This window comes from Schistocerca nitens, chromosome 2, assembly GCF_023898315.1.
Source record: "Schistocerca nitens isolate TAMUIC-IGC-003100 chromosome 2, iqSchNite1.1, whole genome shotgun sequence".
In the NCBI taxonomy this organism is placed as follows: Eukaryota; Metazoa; Arthropoda; class Insecta; order Orthoptera; family Acrididae; genus Schistocerca; species Schistocerca nitens.
In genome coordinates, this window is record NC_064615.1 from 248,304,573 (window position 1) to 248,324,463 (window position 19,891).

At 38.2% G+C, this 19,891-nt stretch overlaps 1 protein-coding gene across 3 annotated transcripts in view; it reads left to right on the top strand.

The window, feature by feature from the left end:
* Positions 1–19,891, top strand: part of LOC126235966 (adhesion G-protein coupled receptor G6-like) — a 191,859-nt gene that overhangs the window by 169,158 nt on the left and 2,810 nt on the right. For all 3 annotated transcript variants that reach the window (XM_049944937.1, XM_049944938.1, XM_049944939.1), the window contains 2 exons: positions 4,110–4,485; positions 18,544–19,079. In XM_049944937.1, coding sequence (XP_049800894.1) covers positions 4,110–4,485; positions 18,544–19,079 — 912 coding nt within the window. The remainder of the gene's footprint in view (positions 1–4,109; positions 4,486–18,543; positions 19,080–19,891) is intronic.

Here is a 19,891-nt window from a genome sequence, read left to right on the forward strand (position 1 = left end):
CTGTCACATTTCGACATGACTGATAAATTGGTTCACATAGTTGCAGAACAACATCTGAAGGTTTATTTCTAACGTGGTACAATCCTTCTGGCTGCAGCCCAGCGTATATTTCCAGATTATAGAGATAAAATACTTGGGAATCCACAAGAGCTTATATCTTAATTCCATATTTGTTTGGTTTGCTAGGTATGTATTGGCGAAAATTGCACCTTCCACGGAATCTCCGAGGGTGTATGATTTCTGGCAATTCTGTACAAATAGAGAAAATATTTTCCGAATCGCTGTTATCTTGTCCAATTTTCTCCTTTCATCGCGAGTCACACGATTGTCAAATCTATGGCACCGCATGATGAATTTGAAACGTTATGTTCATAACGAGACGAAATTTTTCAATTCCATTCCCATCACTTCCCCACAGATCTTCTAAGCTTTGTCTGTTACTTTTGTTAACACGAGCCAAAAACAGAAGACCAATGAAAGCTTTTAATTCAATAATATCTATAGGTTTTACATCTCTCTCTCGCTGAAAAGAAGCTTTGATGCTCTCAATGTACTGATTGGTACACAGAACTATAATCGACAAAATGTCGTCATCTATGAGGCAATTCCAACATTCCAAAGGCGTTCTCAATGCTTTCGCTGCACCTATAGGACCAGGTAACTTTCGAATAATATTGTGGGCCCTGAAACGTACTCACTGCGATGGTGGAACTTTGTTCCATTTTGTCTCTTTGTCCCTTCCAGTATAATAATGCTGTCTTTCTTCAAGTACTTCCTCGTCGTTTTCCTCTGTTTCTGAATCTTCCTGCGGAACTTCAACTGCGTCATCACAATCTGTGTCTACTTCATCTTCAAAATCCTCTTGAACTTCATCATTATCCTCTTCGGACAACATTTTTTGTATTTCTGCAACATGATTTGGGTCAAGGAGGTTGTACGTCTTACTGTAGCCTGCCATGATAAAGTGTCTCACACCTAAAATGATAAGATTCCTATAAAATAACGCAGTCAGGCGCAGTGTATCAATTTCATACCTGATACTCAAACATTCTTAACTGACAATTAAACAGTCCAAAAAGAAAATAAGTGCATTACACATTGTATATTAACATTGTACTACTTACTAAGTTATGTTGATAACTAAAGAAATGAATTGTTGAAATGCAACACGAACGGGCGCAGTGTATCAAACTGATCAATCAGCACATACATCGACAACAGAGCAGTCGTATCGACACTGAAGCACACAATAATGACAAGCGTTCGGAAAAGGTTAGCTACTAGCGAGTGGGCGTCAGTGCTGCCACTCGTTGACAAATAATTTACAGTAAACTTTGAGGTGTATCAATTTGAACAGCCACACCCAACGGAAGGTTAAGAATTTAAGAAACTTGAGATACATACTTCTTCATGAAACATTTCTGCTTATGCAGGTCGTTCACAGAGTCTCTTCCAAACTTCTCTTTTCTCGCAGGCTACCATTTAGAATTGCCTCTAATTCCAGGCCTCTTTGGTTCACACCACCCTTCACCTAATCCATCCATCTTGTTCATGGTTTTCCAGTTGATCTTTGTCCAGATTCTGTCCATTTGAGGGCTCTTCTTGGAAGTCTTTCTCATCCCGTTCTTTTAGTATGGCCAGACCATTTAAGCCTGTTACTGTAGATAGTTTCTTTTAGATCTTGATCTGCCAGATGTTTTGATTGTTCTAGTCCTTGTCCTGTCCCTTCCCATCTTACTCAGGATCCCTCTTAGGAAACACATCTCTGTTGCTTGTATTCTGCTCAGATCTTACTTTGTCCAAATCCAGTATTCTGATCCATAGGTCAGTTGGCAGATAATGTACGTCATGATCTTTGCCTTGGCAGATATTTACCAATTTCTATTTATGTCCAATACCCAATAATAAAATTTTGAACAATTTTCTATTCTTTCTGGAATTTCAAACTTGATGTTTTTTTTCTTGTTTAATTTACTTCAATAACTTTTTCATTGCAACTTACGTCTTTCATTTTTCCCATTCATTTGCAAAACTTCACTTTTTGTTACACTTATTTCCATGCCGCCTCCTTCAATTATTCTCACCAGCTATTTAGTTGTTCTTCCAAGTTCTGCTCATTTTCTTCCCAAATCACACATCATCTGCATATGCTACAATTTTCATATTGTCTGCTGTTGACCCCTGCAAAATTTTCTGTATTATGTCTGTGACTGAAAGCACTGGTGAGATCACACATCCTTGCCAAACCCCTTTATCCATTATAAACCTTCCGAGTTTTTGCAGTCTATTACAACACAGTTCACACACTTTTTGTAGAAGTTCTTGATTGTCTGTTGCATTTTATTTTTATGTGTGTGCTTTCAGTCTATTCAGGCCTTGCCATCTCTGTTCCATTCTAACAGTGTCATAAGCCTTTTTATGTATACTGCAACTACAGTGTCTTTCCCAAACTCATAATTTTTTTTTTTTTTTTTTTTGTTTTTTCCCCCCTACAGCTTGTCTGGCTGTAAATATGGCATTTATAATTAATCTTCCAGGCCAAAATCCTTGTTGTTGTTCTCTTAATTGTGGTCCTATCTTATTGCTTTTTCTTCCTAATGTTTATTCCATTACGAGCTTCATGGCTGACAATCCTGTGCACTACGAAACCATTGTACCACGTTAACACTACAAAGGTGGCTACCTTCATTGTGATTTCAGAAATCTATCTCAGGTACATAAAGTTCTTCCGTATCACTGTATTAAAATATCTAATTAATTGCCAAATAATATGAAAGGTCTGTGCAATAACAATACATTGTTTAAAACTAAAATAAAGATGTACTTGCTTGATAAAACTTTTTACTCATTAGAGGCCATTTAAACAGACATATAGAATTTTTATGCTTATATTTTATTGTTTGTTTTTTATGTACTGTTGATGCCATTGCTAATCCTTGTATGATCTCTTTTTTCACTTGGTTTCTGTTTTGTTATAATTTTTTTTTCCTGCAGCTGTTCCTATAAATTAACTATACCTTCCCTCGTCATCTGTTCCATGTAATTTACATTTATATATCCTTTAACTCATTCCACATCCTAGTGTCCCACATGCATAAAAGGATGAAATATTCAGGCAAACCATGGTAAGATTTTAAAATATTCAGGCAAATCATGGTAAGATTTTAAAGTGCTGCAACTTGTTTTTAATGTTCAGAAATTTAAAACTGTGATCTCCACAAAAAAAGGTCATATTGAGTGAGTATAATATCAGTGAGTCACAATTAGAATCAGTCAACTCATACAAATAACTGGGTATAACAATTAATAGGGATATGAAAAGGAATGATCACATAATCTCAGTTGCAGATATAGCATGTGGCAGACTACAGTTCACTGGTAGAATACCAGGGAAATGCAATCAGTCTACAAACAAGACTGCACACAAAACACTCATGTGACCCATCCTAGAAACTGCTCAAGTGTGTGGGACCCTTACCAAATAGTACTAACAGGGGATACTGAATGAGTACAAAGAAGGGCAGCACAAATTGTCACGTTTGTTCGTGGGAGATGATGTCGATGGGAGAATATCACAAGGGTGCTAGAAGAAATGAACTGGTAGACATTTGCAGACACATTGCAAAGTAACCGATGAAAATCTACTTAGAAATTTCCTAGAACCAGCTTAAAGGGATGAATCTACCCCTACATATTGCTCCCATATGGATACCAAAGATACTGTTAGACTAATTAGAGTGTACAGATATAGAGGTAGATCAGTGGAATGTGTATATAAATAAAATATAAACAGTAAATAAACAAATTCATTAAAATATGTTTACATTTTGAATGTTAATTTAGTGAGGAAGCAAAAAATTATGAAAACTAAATATGATGGAAGTCCACTTTTTCAAATGTTGGTAGAAGACATCAAACAGTGGCAGAATATATTCTTCTGTAAAGAGCTCATTAATCATAAAACATATTGTCATATTAATTTAATTAGCATGGTTTTCCTTTACTTAAATGTAAAATTTATCATCTGAAGTACTGTGTACCTCATTATGTTAATTTTATCTTGAAGTGTGGCCAAACATTTTACAATTTTGTGTGTTGTTCAAACTTAGGAAATTGTAATTTTGAGGTGGAATGACACAGCAGACACACTGACAGCAAAAGGAGTTCATGCTGCTGCCGTGTTGCCCCTGCAGCTTCTTTCTTCTCTGATGGGAGTTGCTACAGACAACTTATCCGAAACCGAACTGATTGCTCGGCTCAGAAGATCTTGCTTATCAAAGAATGAACTGAGAGGACACCACGACAGGATAGTTATCAGCATCTTCTGGAATGATAAACTTTTTATACAGCAGAATGTGCAGAGAATAAAATTGTCAACCATAATGGGTGTGACAGTTAATGGTCGCACTCACATGAATCTTGACTATCCACTTCTCCTAAAATACAACCTGGACTCCGAAACTGGCTCTTTTCTTAACATTTATGGTAAGTTCTCATTCCTTTGATCATATTATTATATTATTGTAGATCAAATGAATGGAAAAGTTATGGATGACCGTTTGCATAAAATGTAGGAATACTTTTTATTACCAAAGCTATCTTGTTACACCAGTCATGAACATATGGACTACGCTGAGATTGCAATTTTAAATAAAGTCTAGAACATATCAGTAAAAATATAAGTAACAGAAAAATACAGATATAAATATTATTGTCCATGGTTCACATTTAATAGGCAGTAAGTGCTTTTGTAGTTTCTGGGACTAAGTTGCAATTCATGTCATTCATTCTGTTTTTTCACAGATTAAAAAGTACATTGGTTGTGGTCCCAGATTAAACAGCACTCATCCATTAAATACAATAATACTACACTAAAATTAAAACTATGTGCAAAAAAAATATAATCAAATGTACAATGGGGTGATAAGGAGCACCGAAAGATGTGACAGTGATAACTAAACACTGGATAATTAAGGGCGGAATAACCATACAAATTAGGATAGATAGCTATCACCACATACAGAAAAACCTCAATGAGGGGGCACTAAAGATATCTTGAGTTACCTTTACTTTTACCGTAATAAAAAATAATCAAGTCACATGCAAAGTTTAAGAAAGTTTTATTTAAACTGATCATACACATATACAAGATAATGCCATCTTATGATATAAAAGTTACAATTGTGGTTCTCTTCCTTAAACGATGAATTCTATGTGCCTATTCTTCCTGGCAAATTAGTTCATCACATCGTCAATAGAACAATCAATGTCAGGATGAGTATTCAACAGAGATAAGCCATTAAGTCGAACCTCCTCCATTGTCAACCTCAGCCGTGTGTTTTTACGGCACAATGTTGAAAAACTTCTTTCTACTGTAGCAATAGGTGCAGGTAGACAAGCAAATATTTTGTACAGTGTGTGCAGAGTAGGGTAGTCAGATCTCGATTCAGTCAAGTTGACTGATGACAGAAACAAAAGAATGGCATGTGGGCTTACTGGTGGGGGCGGTGAGAGTGGCAATGTAGGTGGCCCCACAAGGGGGGCACACACCCTCCATATGTACCACCACTGCATAGAGGAACCATTGAGCAGCAGATCTGCACATCTAAAAGTAAATTGTTGGATGGCTTTTACCTATTGGACAATGTCCTTCATCAGACAATGAGACACTCGGATATTCATACATGCACAACTCACACACGTGGCCACTGTTATCTCCAGTCAATGCAATCGCAACCCCATTGTGAGGCCACAGTGCCCAGAAACACTAACCTGCATTTAATAAAATAGTTCAGTGATGTGTTGTTGTTGTTGTTATTGTTGTGGTATTTAGTCCGAACACTTGTTTGATGCAGCTCTTCACACTAGTCTATCCTGTGCAAAGCTTTTCATCTCTGCATAACTACAGCAACATACTTTTGAGCCTGCTTTCTGTAGTCAAGTCTGGTGTTCATCTACAATTTTTAGCCCTCCAGTTATCATCTGTTACAAAATGTACAATTCCTTGATATTCAGTGATACAGAATCATATTTATAACAATGTATAAGAATCATATTTTTAACAATGTATAAGAATCATATTTAGTGTCGTGAAGTGGCTAAACAAAAAGTAACCAAAAATCTTACACTGAATTATGGAAACAAGTCAAAGGAAATGTGAATTAAAATGGATTGCCGCTCAACTCATAGAAGGTGTGATGAATTGAAGATAGGTGCAGTGGCCATAAAAGTATATGAGTTATAGTCTACTTTTAAATATAGATATAAATGTTCCTGTTTGTTGCTCATCACTTCCTTCTTCAAAGGCAGTATGCCCCATTATAAAAAAATATTTACTTATAACAGCTATTTCTGAAACATAGGAGACAAAATAATTATAAATTCTTCTTACATATCAGAATATATCACCAATTTCTTCATATATTTATTTTTTACTTATATCATGTTCCATAGATCCATATTGCAAGTGCATTGTCCAGATATGGAATGTGTAGCAATATGTATCAAAATCAAATGCTGATGTTAGTGGTTGCCTAATTACACGCAGCCCTTTAGTTTTTACCAGAAGAAAGGTAAACTTTAAAGTTAAAAATAAATTACAGCACAAAAAAACTTTAAAATACAAAAAATTAGTATTATATGAATGTGTGGTATCTGTTCTTCCAGACATGTCCAAAAGAACAGACACCACACAGAATCAGCAGCTGTGATACATTGTGTGTAAATTGAAAAGGGGGGGGGGGGGGGAAGGGGAAAGGAAAGGGAGGGGATTACTGATTACAGCTGCATCGGGACATTAAGCAGAATAAATGGCAACGATTTAAAATGTGTAACAGACCGGGATTCGAAACTGGGATCTCCTCCTTAGTAAGCAGATCCTGGGTTCGAAACCCAGTCTGATATACATTTTCACTCGAGGCCACTGATTCCGAGTAATGTTCTGATGCAGCTGACATTAGTAATCCTTTCCCTTTCCTTAATTTACCTTTCTCCGCTTCCCCACTTCAGTTTACATACAAAAAATGATGAGGTGAAATGGAATACCCACCTAAATAATTAAAGCAGTTTTTGATAACAAAACATGAAATCTGTCCACAGTAATGAATCAGTATTCCAAGGATGATGGTGAAAATGGACAGAGGTGAAGTCGCCATTTAAAAAGACTCATAAAATAGTGTACAAAACTACTGTTCTATGTCTTCACTTACAAACTGTTCAAACTAGACATAGAGCCCTAAGTTGATTTTCTGTAGTCTCCATCACTTCCTTAGTAGCAAGTCTTTTTGTTGTCTTGAAGCTGAAACCCTACTCTTGATGGTGTCTGCCCAACAAAAATGTAAACGCCATCACAGCATAGACTACACTTTTTGACTTGTTTAATTAGCCTCAATTTTATATGGTTTGGATGGTAATCTGTTTTCGCACTTTGTGAAAATATCAGACATTGATGAAGCACTGGCCAGTAATCGATGGTAGTTCTAAATGAAGTAATCAAGACTGGCACAAAACACTGTCCATATTTACACAAAAGTCATGATACAGTATTGCCTTGTGGTAACCTTTTGAAATTAAAGTACACTATATAGCTCACTTAGTTCACTCATCAGTTAAAGTCATAACATTCAACAATAACTCACTCACACGATAATGACCTGCGACCGAACCGCCAAATCTTTCCATCAGTAATTGGGGTATGTTCTCAACTGACTCGGTTGTTTTAACCCCCTCCACTGACGGAATGACCCGCTTCCTAATTCCGTATGTATAAAACCAATACGGACTTGTAGCTGTCACGCCTTTGCGCTTACTGCTACGTATTTTAACCGTAAATAGCTCAGTCCTAATGGTAAGAGGTAGTAGTGAATTCACGGTGTTAATATTTGAATACAGCACAGCTGCCACAAGCTCAGCTCACTTTTACTCCACTCCTACCCTCGCCATTGCACCACATTAACTAGGTGCTACGTGGACCTTGCTAAATTCACTTGCGGCTACATTTTTGACCGTTACTCGCCAGTATTTGCCTAATGATTAGTACACTCCTAACCGGACTATTTCCCAAAGAGCTGTGATGATTGAACGGGTTCGATCCACGGCCTACAGTGCCCTACAGTTCACACGGTAACACTGCCTACCTGACCCACTTAACTTGGTAGTGAGCTTATGTATCCAATCACCACTGCTAGCAGCAGTGGATAATCCTATCAGCACGACGAGAGCAGCAGACTTACCGTCGAATCCTCCTGAAAATACTTATAACTATGGTCGCCAGCTCTGAAGGAGCAAAAGAATAAATCAATTTTTGGCTCGTTTCAAAGTGAAACGGCTTGAGCTGAATTTAAACTTAATTCTGAATATTACTATTTCTGATCATTCTAGGTGATTCTACAAAGCAAATACTCTCTCAATTTCTGTGAGTTGGCTTGGTAATTACTACCAAGACAATTTGTGCAACTTAGGTTAACAAAATTCTATCCTTCAACTTATTTAATGATTTGGATATTACTCTTTGGACAATTGATATGGAATTAGTTAAGTGACTTTACTTGAAAGGTTACTCAGAAAAATTTAAGTAATTATAAATAGGTGACTCATTCTGGTGTGACCATTGCTCTTTTCAACATTCTTATATGCTAAAGTATTCTACAACCAAAAGAATTGTAAATGAAAGAGGCGATGGTGGCCTCAGTCTGATTTCACTATACTATGTTTGGGGTTACTACACTTTACAATGAACAACATGCGTCGTAATTTTACTCATTACTATATTCAGTCTTCTGCACTTGCATAAAAGAAAACTGGTACTCTCCTTTTACATGTATAGAAAGTTCGACTTAACAATTGCAAGCAGTCTTGCCTTGGGTAGACGTGTCGGTGCTGGTGGTGAGACGCGGGTGGCTGACGCAGCTCTTCACGCCTCATGCCTTTAATGGTGGCTGGAACTACGAGCTGTAGCACTCGTATAAGCTACTGCACGTACGCCATAAAATCTGGGTGCAGTAACTCTTACAATCAGCCCCAGTGGCATAGAGGCGGCTTCAACAACCATTCGTCGCGTTGTACTCCACAAACGGCGACGATATTCGCCTCTTCGCTGTTGCACAATCGCTTTTGCGTGAGTACAGTTACGCACGTCCGATCACGTCAACATTCCACAGGCCATTCCATTGTTCAGTCCCTGTGTCTCCAGCTTCCCCTAGCTACGCTCGTATCACCAAGAGTGGGGGCGTTCCCCTACCACCTTTTTCCCCGAAATCATTTAGTATTTAAGAATATTTACATTTATTACCCTGGAGTTCATACCAGTCATAATGATTTACTACTAGCGATTTACAACATTAAATTATACAGTAATAACTTATAATTATCAAGAAAAAGAATACATTTGACTCCGAGAGCTTAGTGCATTGTCTGACAGGTAGCGCTAATTCCCAGTTTCGCCAATAGATGGCATCAGGGTGCACTCCCTGGCAGTCTCACACCAGCACGCCCGTTTCCGACGCGCGGGCTCCAAATTACTGTCAGCCCACCATCATTTCAGTTCCGTTACACATGCCCCACTTCTTATTGAAGTATCTAACAGTGATAATTCAATAAGAAGTCTCTCCTATAATGAATCTGAAATGTTCGTTAAGCTTTTTACCAAGGGTTTTCCCTTTCTTACTGATACACCTCGATACTTATATTACATATTTAAAATTAAACACCAATTCTTTCTATCTTTCCTGCTAAACATTACATAAATGATTTACATATATTCTTTCCAATTTTCTTACTTCTAAACACAGTACACTTTGAACATCTTTTTTACAAAAATTTTAAATACACTTCTTTTATCTCAGGCAAGTAAAACACACGTTATGCGCCTATTACTTTATAGCCCGTCCTTTTCACTTTACCTCCTCACTTTTCTACCTCTTCCACAACACTTATTTACACATCTATTAAGGCTTTCTTAGAAGCTCATTCTTTCCCAGTCTGTTTAGTCTCTACTTAAACCAGAAGTTTCATTAAAATACTGCAACATATTTTAGTGAACATTTACCTTTCACACAGAACAAAAGAAACAAAACTATTTACATATTGGTTTACTTTAATATTTATCTATATATTTATTTTCAATCTGGTAGAATTCGTGGTTCATACCTTTTGAGATCCACTATGTTTCTTACTCCCAGGCGTTTGCCTGTTAATGGGTACTCTAAATAATAAGCATTCACATTGGGTATGGACACTATTTTAAATGGTCCATTATATATATATATTTAAATTTGCTGATCTCGTTATTAATTTCACTTGACTTTTCATGTGTTTTTACATGAACGAGATCACCTATTTTGAATTTAGGATTCCTTACTTTTTCGTCGTGACGACGAATTCTCGCTTCTGCTTGTTTTCTCATCTTGTCTTTTACTAAGTTCTTTTTACTATCATAATCTAATTCAACTCTATCTGGAAATTCTAGTAGGTCTTCTACTAGACTTTTACTTCTTGTCTTTTTCAGGATTTCTTCTGGAGTAAATCCAGTGCTCTCGTTTGTTAATGAATTCATGATTTCTTCGAATTCACTCACATACATGCCCCACTTCTTGTGGTTACTATGGCAGTACGTCCTAAATAACTGACCTATTTCACGCATATATCTTTCTGCCGGATTGCTTGATGGGTGATAAGCTGAGATATGTACCACTTCTACCTGTTTCTCAGTTATCCCATCCTTCCACATTTTTGAGCAAAACTTAACACCATTATCTGATAGTATTCTCTTTGGCTTCCCTACTTTCACAAAATAATCACACACCATTTTATCATACACAGCTCTGGCAGTAGCTTTCCTCAAGGGATATAGTTTTATATACTTTGAGAAAAGTTCAACTGCTACAAATATGTACACAAAACCCCCCATGGTTTTCGGTAATGGTCCAAAGATATCTACTGCTACTATTTCTAATACTTCATCAGGTTTTATTGATTGCATGGGCCCTTGATTAGTTGCATTTGTTACTTTCGCCTTTTGGCATAGATCACAAGATCTTATCCTCTGTGCTACCCTTCGTGCCATGTTGTTAAAGGTAATGCATTCATCTAACTTATCGGTACACTTCCGTGCACCACAATGGCCATATGCCAAGTGAACATAATCTATCAGCACTTCAGTGTGTTGTTCCGGCCAACATACTCTCCACTTCCCTGGATTATTTAATCTTTGAAGATACAGTACACCTTTAGGTATTTTATATGAAGCCCTTATGTTAGTTGCGTCCGGATTGTCAAACTTGACCTTCACCGACTTGAGTGCATCATCATCACTTTGATATCTTCGCATATTTCGACATATTTCCCTAATTTTTTCTCTTCCTTCTGCTTTTTTTAAGTAATTCACCTCAAAAACATCTTCCCTATTCTTTACACTTTCTAGTGTCTCACATCCTTCCGGTAATCTCGACAAAGCATCCGGTACTGCATGTTCTTTCCCTTTAACATACTTGATCTCTATATCAAATTGTTGTAAAAACAGCGCCCATCTGGTCAACCTGTTATGTAACAATCTGCAGTCCTTCAAAAATATTAAAGCTTTGTGGTCTGCATGGACCACAGTCTTATGTCCCCATAAGAAAAGTTGAAATTTCCTAAAACCCCATACTATAGCTAAAGCCTCTTTCTCTGAAACCGTATAGTTTCTTTCGTACTTAGACATGGTTCTACTCGCAAATGCTATTTGTCTATGAGTTTTTTCCCCATCTGTCATTACCTCCTGAAATATGGATACTCCCAATCCATAATCTGAACTATCTGTTGCCATGTGGAATGGTTCACACAGGTCAGGGTGCCATAACTTTATGTTTTTAGCCAAATTGTCTTTTAGCCGGTTGAATGCTGTTTCACATTCCTCAGTCCATATATACACACTGTTCTTCTTAAGTAGGTTGTTCAGATGTGGGCTATTGAACACCTGATCATCCACATACTTACGATAAAAGGAACAAAGTCCTATAAACGACTTTAGTTGTTTTTTATTCTTGGGAGCCGGACAATTTCTTATTGCTTTGACTTTATCGGGATCCTTTTCAATTCCCTCTGGTGTTACTATATGACCTAAAAACTTTATTTCTTTCTTCACAAACTCGCATTTTTTCAGGTTCAGGGTCATTCCTCCTTTAATTAAAGCTTTGAACACCCTGTCGCATAACTCCATGTGCTCTTCCCATGTCCTTGTAGCAATTAACAGATCATCTACATAAACCGTGATTAGCGAACTAAGTTCACTCCCTAAAATTTTGTCTAAAGCCCGAATGAACACTGAAACGGAAGTATTTAGGCCAAATGGTACCACTGTGTAATGGTAGCATTTGCCATTGAATAAAAATGCCGTGTACTTCCTAGATTCCTCACTTAATGGGAGTTGCCAGTATCCTGCAGTTAGGTCTAAACTAGTCATGTACTTTACACCATTAAACTTCTGCAATAAATTATCTATGTTCTCTGGACAATCCAACTCCCTCTTCACTACTTTATTCAGAGTACGAGCATCTATCACTATTCGTACACTTCCATCCTTCTTACCTACTATTACCAATGGGTTATTATATGGGCTAGAACTCCGTTCAATGACCCCACATGAAACCATTTTATCTATTTCTTTTTGAACTGCTTCTTTCTTAGACAAGGGTACATTATATGGTGGTTTAAAGAAAGGTTCATGCTCCTCTACCTCCATGCAGTACTCATAATTTATCACTCGTCCCGGTTTGTCCGAAAATACCTCCTGATTTTCTTTCAGAATTTGCCATAGATCCTCCCTTTGGGCATCAGATAGTCCTTCCGTTTTATCCACTACATTTCGAAGGAGTGTCTCCTTATTTCCATCTTCAACTATCTGCCTCACCAGAAACCAATCGAATTTTTGACCTATTCCTGAATCATGATCATCTCTAAATTCTACCCATCTCATCTGGTTCTCTTCCATTACTCTAGATGATTCAAATGGTATTTCTAATACCGCACTATCAACTTTACAAACTATTATCCCTTTGTCACAATCTATAATTACTTTCTGTTTTATTAACCAGTCAATGCCTAAAATGACCTCGGCACTGAGCTCTGGAACTACTAAAAATGCATTCGAAAATAGCTTGTTTTTTATCTTAAATTCCATCATCACTTGATGTTTAACAGGTTTACTACATTTCCCTGTCGCCCCCATCACTTTAACACCTGTTACTGGCATCATGACTACTCCTCGTTGCTCTTTGATCATCTCAAAAAATGCGTGCGAAATAGCACTTATTTGAGCACCCGTATCCAACAATACATATAAATCGTACCCACATACATTTATGGGTAGGATTGTTTGCATCCTATTGTCCTCTTTCATACTTTCTTTATCTTCCCATAATAAATCCTTTTCCACCGCCAAATCTTGCCATATTATTTTTCCGGTTTTTATACTGACCATTCCATCTGGAGGTTTCTTTCTCCTTTTCATCCTAAATTCTTTCACCACTTTTTCCAATAGTCCATCGTCTAGGCTCTTTAATGCCATCTCGTTCTCATTCGAATCTGTCATGCCTGAACTCTCAGTTGCGGAATCGGAAACTTCCTCTACTTCTTTTTCTCCCTGGATGCTTTCTGATGATTCTGACGATAATTCCTCCTCCTTAGAAATATGACTTTCTTCAGACTCAAATAATTCTCGCAAATTATAATCCATTTCTCTACTTTCCCTTTGTTGGATAGTGCATTCGCCACTCTTACTTTCATTATTTTCCCCTACTAATGGAATTCCATTCTCACTCAACTCATTTGCTTCAGTACTACAGGGATCACAACACTCTTTCTCTTGGTTAGATACACTTTCTCTAATTTCTTTAAAAGAATCTTCATCACAGTCATGTACTCTTGCTGTCACTAGGTACACATCATAATCGGTATGGCTCTCTAACACTGTCATATTCGAGTCCAAATTAATCACTTGAGTGGAAGATCTTTGTAATTGTGCTGGCTGGCTTTTGAGCTGATGTACATATTCTGCATACGAGGTAATTTCTGAATCGGCATGCGTCTCTGCACTATGCCCCTTTTTCTTATCTACCCTTTCCTCTTTAATTACTTCTCGATGCGATTCGTCGACTATTCGTACGAACCTTTTACCATAAGTCACATCACTCCTCCCTTGCCCCTGCCTCTCTGCACAGTTGCCATCCCTACCGACAAACATCGCCTTCTCTGAATCTTCCTTCATCAATTCGTCACTCTGACCTCGAATTGTACTTATTTCATTCACGTGAGCCTTCACATCCGACCAATAATCTTTTCCTACTTCATTTCCCTTAATAATTCCTCCCTGCTCTCTCTCCTCTGTTTGTATCCCTGCATTATACTTCGCAAAGTTTCGTTTATGTAACTGCTCTTTAGGCGAACGACGCACTATCCTACTATGGTACTGACAACTCCGATCTTCCCTATATTTGGGCCATTTCTTTCTTTCCGCGCGCGTTAGGCCCTTGACCTGCGCGGTATTTAGTTTTCCTGGTTTTGATAATGCATCCCGTTTCCCTGATAGTGTCCTCTCCCTCGCTGAGAGTTACCTCCTCGACCTCTTCCTCTCATCATGTTAATTTGCGGTTCATTCCTACCACCTTTTACTATTCCATTCTGATTTCTGAAACCTCGAAACTCTCTAGTTTCACGCCACCTATCTTCATTCTTGATTTTTTCTAAAAATTCATCGAATGTTCGATGAGTGCCTCCTACATAACGCTTTGAATCGTCAGGTAACTTTTTCCACAACTCCCACGCTATCTCCGATTTTGATCTACGATCTTTAAGATACTCCAAACGCTTGAACCATCCTTCACAGTATTCTTTCATGAGCCCACGCCCATGTTCTGGCATTCTGGCGACAACGAATTCTCTCCACAACCTATCCCTCTGTTGTGTGCCCCAGAATTCCTCAAGGAACTTTTCTTTGAAGTCTGTAAACTTCAAATTGTCGATATCCAAATTCAATCCCCAACGTTTAGCATGGCCTGCTAAAGCGTCTATTACTAAATTAATTTTTTCTTTATCTGACATGTCTGTTGGTAAGACACGTTCACAATTTTTTATAAAATCCATTGGATGCCATCCACCTTGTTTCTTTTGAGGATCGTATTTTTCCTCCCTACTCAGTATTTCTGATTTTTGCATTACCAATGGGATACCACTACAGTTAAGGAACGTCTGATTCTGAACTTGCTGACTTAACAATTTTATCTCATTACGCAGTGTATTTTCCTGCTCCTGCACACATGCATCAAAACTCAACATGGTATTGCGCAGTGTTTCAATATCAGCTGCCGTTTCTTTAACAATCTCTTTCTTTACAACTGGTACTATCACCTGTAATTTACTTTCAATTATCGGTTCTAATTTTTCACTAACCAAAGGTTCCACTGATTTCTCTATTCTCTGAATTTCGGTATCAAATCTTTTCTCTATTTCTGTGACTTTTCTCTGAACATTTGTTATTTCAGTCCTAATGCTATTTACTGATTTGTTTACCTCTGTGATACGTTGGCTTTGCGTATTCAAAATATCTAAATTGGCTTTTATTTTACCAGATAGGTTTTCATCCAATTGGGATATATGACTAGCCATTTCTGCTTTCAAACTAGCATTCCCTTCTCGAATTTGCGCCATCATCCTATTTAACAAACTTGTTAATTCCATATCCTCTCCCTTGTGACTAGCATCCACAGATACATTGGGTTCACTTTTCACTACCTTTGGTTTCACTTCCCGTTCCTCCTGTCTTGTGGGTGTGGATTCATCTATAAGATTTTCCAACCCTACAACAGTATCTATGGTCCCTAATTCTGGGTCTGACCTTGTAATGTTTTCGTCTTGCTTGTTACTATTCGACTCCATCTTATGCTGCTGTATTTCGTGCCTAATAGAAATGTTTATTAAACCAAGTATTACTTGTTTAACTCCTACTATTGGACTTTCTTTTGCTGCTTTGCAGTTTGTCGTCTTGAACTTACCAATTGTGGTATATTTGTCTACAACAGAATTTAAAATTTTCTTGAAACTACAAGTTTATATAAACACTTTTATTGCAGCCATTATTCTACAAACTTGGTAAGTCCTGTCACGGTCGCCACATGCGACCGAACCGCCAAATCTTTCCATCAGTAATTGGGGTATGTTCTCAACTGACTCGGTTGTTTTAACCCCCTCCACTGACGGAATGACCCGCTTCCTAATTCCGTATGTATAAAACCAATACGGACTTGTAGCTGTCACGCCTTTGCGCTTACTGCTACGTATTAACCGTAAATAGCTCAGTCCTAATGGTAAGAGGTAGTAGTGAATTCACGGTGTTAATATTTGAATACAGCACAGCTGCCACAAGCTCAGCTCACTTTTACTCCACTCCTACCCTCGCCATTGCACCACATTAACTAGGTGCTACGTGGACCTTGCTAAATTCACTTGCGGCTACATTTTTGACCGTTACTCGCCAGTATTTGCCTAATGATTAGTACACTCCTAACCGGACTATTTCCCAAAGAGCTGTGATGATTGAACGGGTTCGATCCACGGCCTACAGTGCCCTACAGTTCACACGGTAACACTGCCTACCTGACCCACTTAACTTGGTAGTGAGCTTATGTATCCAATCACCACTGCTAGCAGCAGTGGATAATCCTATCAGCACGACGAGAGCAGCAGACTTACCGTCGAATCCTCCTGAAAATACTTATAACTATGGTCGCCAGCTCTGAAGGAGCAAAAGAATAAATCAATTTTTGGCTCGTTTCAAAGTGAAACGGCTTGAGTTGAATTTAAACTTAATTCTGAATATTACTATTTCTGATCATTCTAGGTGATTCTACAAAGCAAATACTCTCTCAATTTCTGTGAGTTGGCTTGGTAATTACTACCAAGACAATTTGTGCAACTTAGGTTAACAAAATTCTATCCTTCAACTTATTTAATGATTTGGATATTACTCTTTGGACAATTGATATGGAATTAGTTAAGTGACTTTACTTGAAAGGTTACTCAGAAAAATTTAAGTAATTATAAATAGGCGACTCATTCTGGTGTGACCATTGCTCTTTTCAACATTCTTATATGCTAAAGTATTCTACAACCAAAAGAATTGTAAATGAAAGAGGCGATGGTGGCCTCAGTCTGATTTCACTATACTATGTTTGGGGTTACTACACTTTACAATGAACAACATGCGTCGTAATTTTACTCATTACTATATTCAGTCTTCTGCACTTGCATAAAAGAAAACTGGTACTCTCCTTTTACATGTATAGAAAGTTCGACTTAACAATTGCAAGCAGTCTTGCCTTGGGTAGACGTGTCAGTGCTGGTGGTGAGACGCGGGTGGCTGACGCAGCTCTTCACGCCTCATGCCTTTAATGGCGGCTGGAACTACGAGCTGTAGCACTCGTATAAGCTACTGCACGTACGCCATAAAATCTGGGCGCAGTAACTCTTACAATCAGCCCCAGTGGCATAGAGGCGGCTTCAACAACCATTCGTCGCGTTGTACTCCACAAACGGCGACGATATTCGCCTCTTCGCTGTTGCACAATCGCTTTTGCGTGAGTACAGTTACGCACGTCCGATCACGTCAACACTCCACAGGCCATTCCATTGTTCAGTCCCTGTGTCTCCAGCTACCCCTAGCTACGCTCGTATCACCAAGAGTGGGGGCGTTCCCCTACCACCTTTTTCCCGAAATCATTTAGTATTTAAGAATATTTACATTTATTACCCTGGAGTTCATACCAGTCATAATGATTTACTACTAGCGATTTACAACATTAAATTATACAGTAATAACTTATAATTATCAAGAAAAAGAATACATTTGACTCCGAGAGCTTAGTGCATTGTCTGACAGGTAGCGCTAATTCCCAGTTTCGCCAATAGATGGCATCAGGGTGCACTCCCTGGCAGTCTCACACCAGCACGCCCGTTTCCGACGCGCGGGCTCCAAATTACTGTCAGCCCACCATCATTTCAGTTCCGTTACAGACCACTCAAACCTCCTACCAACCACAACACAGTTAAGTCAAAATATTCATTAATTTGAGTAACAGAAATCGCTTGGAACTGATCTTTTGCGGGTACAGGTGCAGGTGCAGGTGCATGCATTTCTGCAAACTGCATATAGCTACAATGTGAGCAAATTTCGGGAGTGTATGCTTGTTAGCTCAACCTGGAGTGGGTGCTGACTGACTTTGAGTGACTTCCAGCTGTTTAAAAATTGGCATATGAGCAGATTTTTATTTTGGAAATTATACAACCATTTAAAAAGTGGCTAGGTAAAATTTTGCTATTTAGGGTGGACTATTAAGCTGACAGAATTTTGGTTCACAAAATTGTGGTATTTTGGGAATTTATAAAAGCTTATGCAATCACTTTATGCGTCCACATAGGGACTAACTTAATATAACATATTTCAAATGTTCTGTGGATTACAAAATTTTTATAAGTGTGACGAGAAATAGCTATTTTGTGTAAAATCTGTTACAGATAGAAATCAAAGGGACAGATGCGTCTTCTGGAACTTGAATGCTGGTGGTGGCTGGTCAAATGATGGTTGCCTACCAGTTGACAGCACGTTAACAAGCTGTGCCTGTTTCCATACCACCCACTTTGGTGAAATGCTGCATGGGAGAGACCATCAAGCAATTTTAAATCCCGTACGCAATACAGCTCTACATTATGTGGCACTTGTTGGCTGCGTACTGTCGATAGCTGGACTAGTCGCTATAATAGTAACAGCATTAATATTTCCAAACTGGCGTCACCAAGGCCGTGCAATAGTACAGTTACAGCTATGCATTGCACTCTGCGGATTAGCAACTACTTTATCAGTGCGTGTGACAGCTGAGGAGTTCTTGCCAGACTGGCGTCCTCAGCCTGGCCTTCCCTGCACTTTGTCAGGAGCCACACTTCAGGTCTTCCTCCTGGCATCTCTCCTGTGGATGTTTGCGGCTGGTCTACATATGCGCCAAAGACTGTTGAATCCTTTCTTTGATTTTTCTCCTACACCCCTTACAAAGCAGGTAAGCATGACACACACTTTTAAAATTACCTCAAAGTATGCTGAAGAGTACAGGACAATGTTGTTTTTAAATGACAGGATGACTTGGACATAATTTCTATTTGGTATGATAAATACTACCTTGCTCTAAATGTGGAAAAATGTAAATTAATGCTGCTGATTAGTAAAAACAATGCTGTAATGTTTGAATACAATATTAGTGGTGTACTGTTTGACACAGTTATGTCAATTAAATATCAAGGCATAACGTTGCAAATGAACATGAAATACAATAGATATGTAAGGCCGGTCATAGCGAAGGCTGTGAATGACTTTGGTTCTTTGGGAGAATTCTTGGAAATTGTGGTTCATCTACAGGGGTCATCCAGAAAGTAAAGAACAATTGTCCACCATACTCGGCACCGATTCCCCACCACCACAGTCACAAGTGTGCTAGTTAGTTCCTTCCTTCATCTTGGCATGAGTCAAGTGGTCACACCTCTTTGTTCTGGAACCTTTTGAAATGATAGTGCCCATTAAAAATCCCACCAAATGTTAAGTGTGCCCCTAATGTCACACATTTTCCAAATTCATAAAATTTTTGACATATCAGAATTTAGAGGCAAATAAAGAATGTTCATGGTGATAGAGGAATGAACGAGTATTCAGTGAGGAAACAGTGCATTACGTTTAATCAAGGAAGAATGCACAATGAAGATCAGAGTGGGTGGCCATGAGTCATTACAAATGACTTGAAGGCAAAATTTGGAAAGAAAAGTCAGGAAAACCAGCATCTCACTTTAAGTACATTAGATGAATCTTTTCCACAAATTT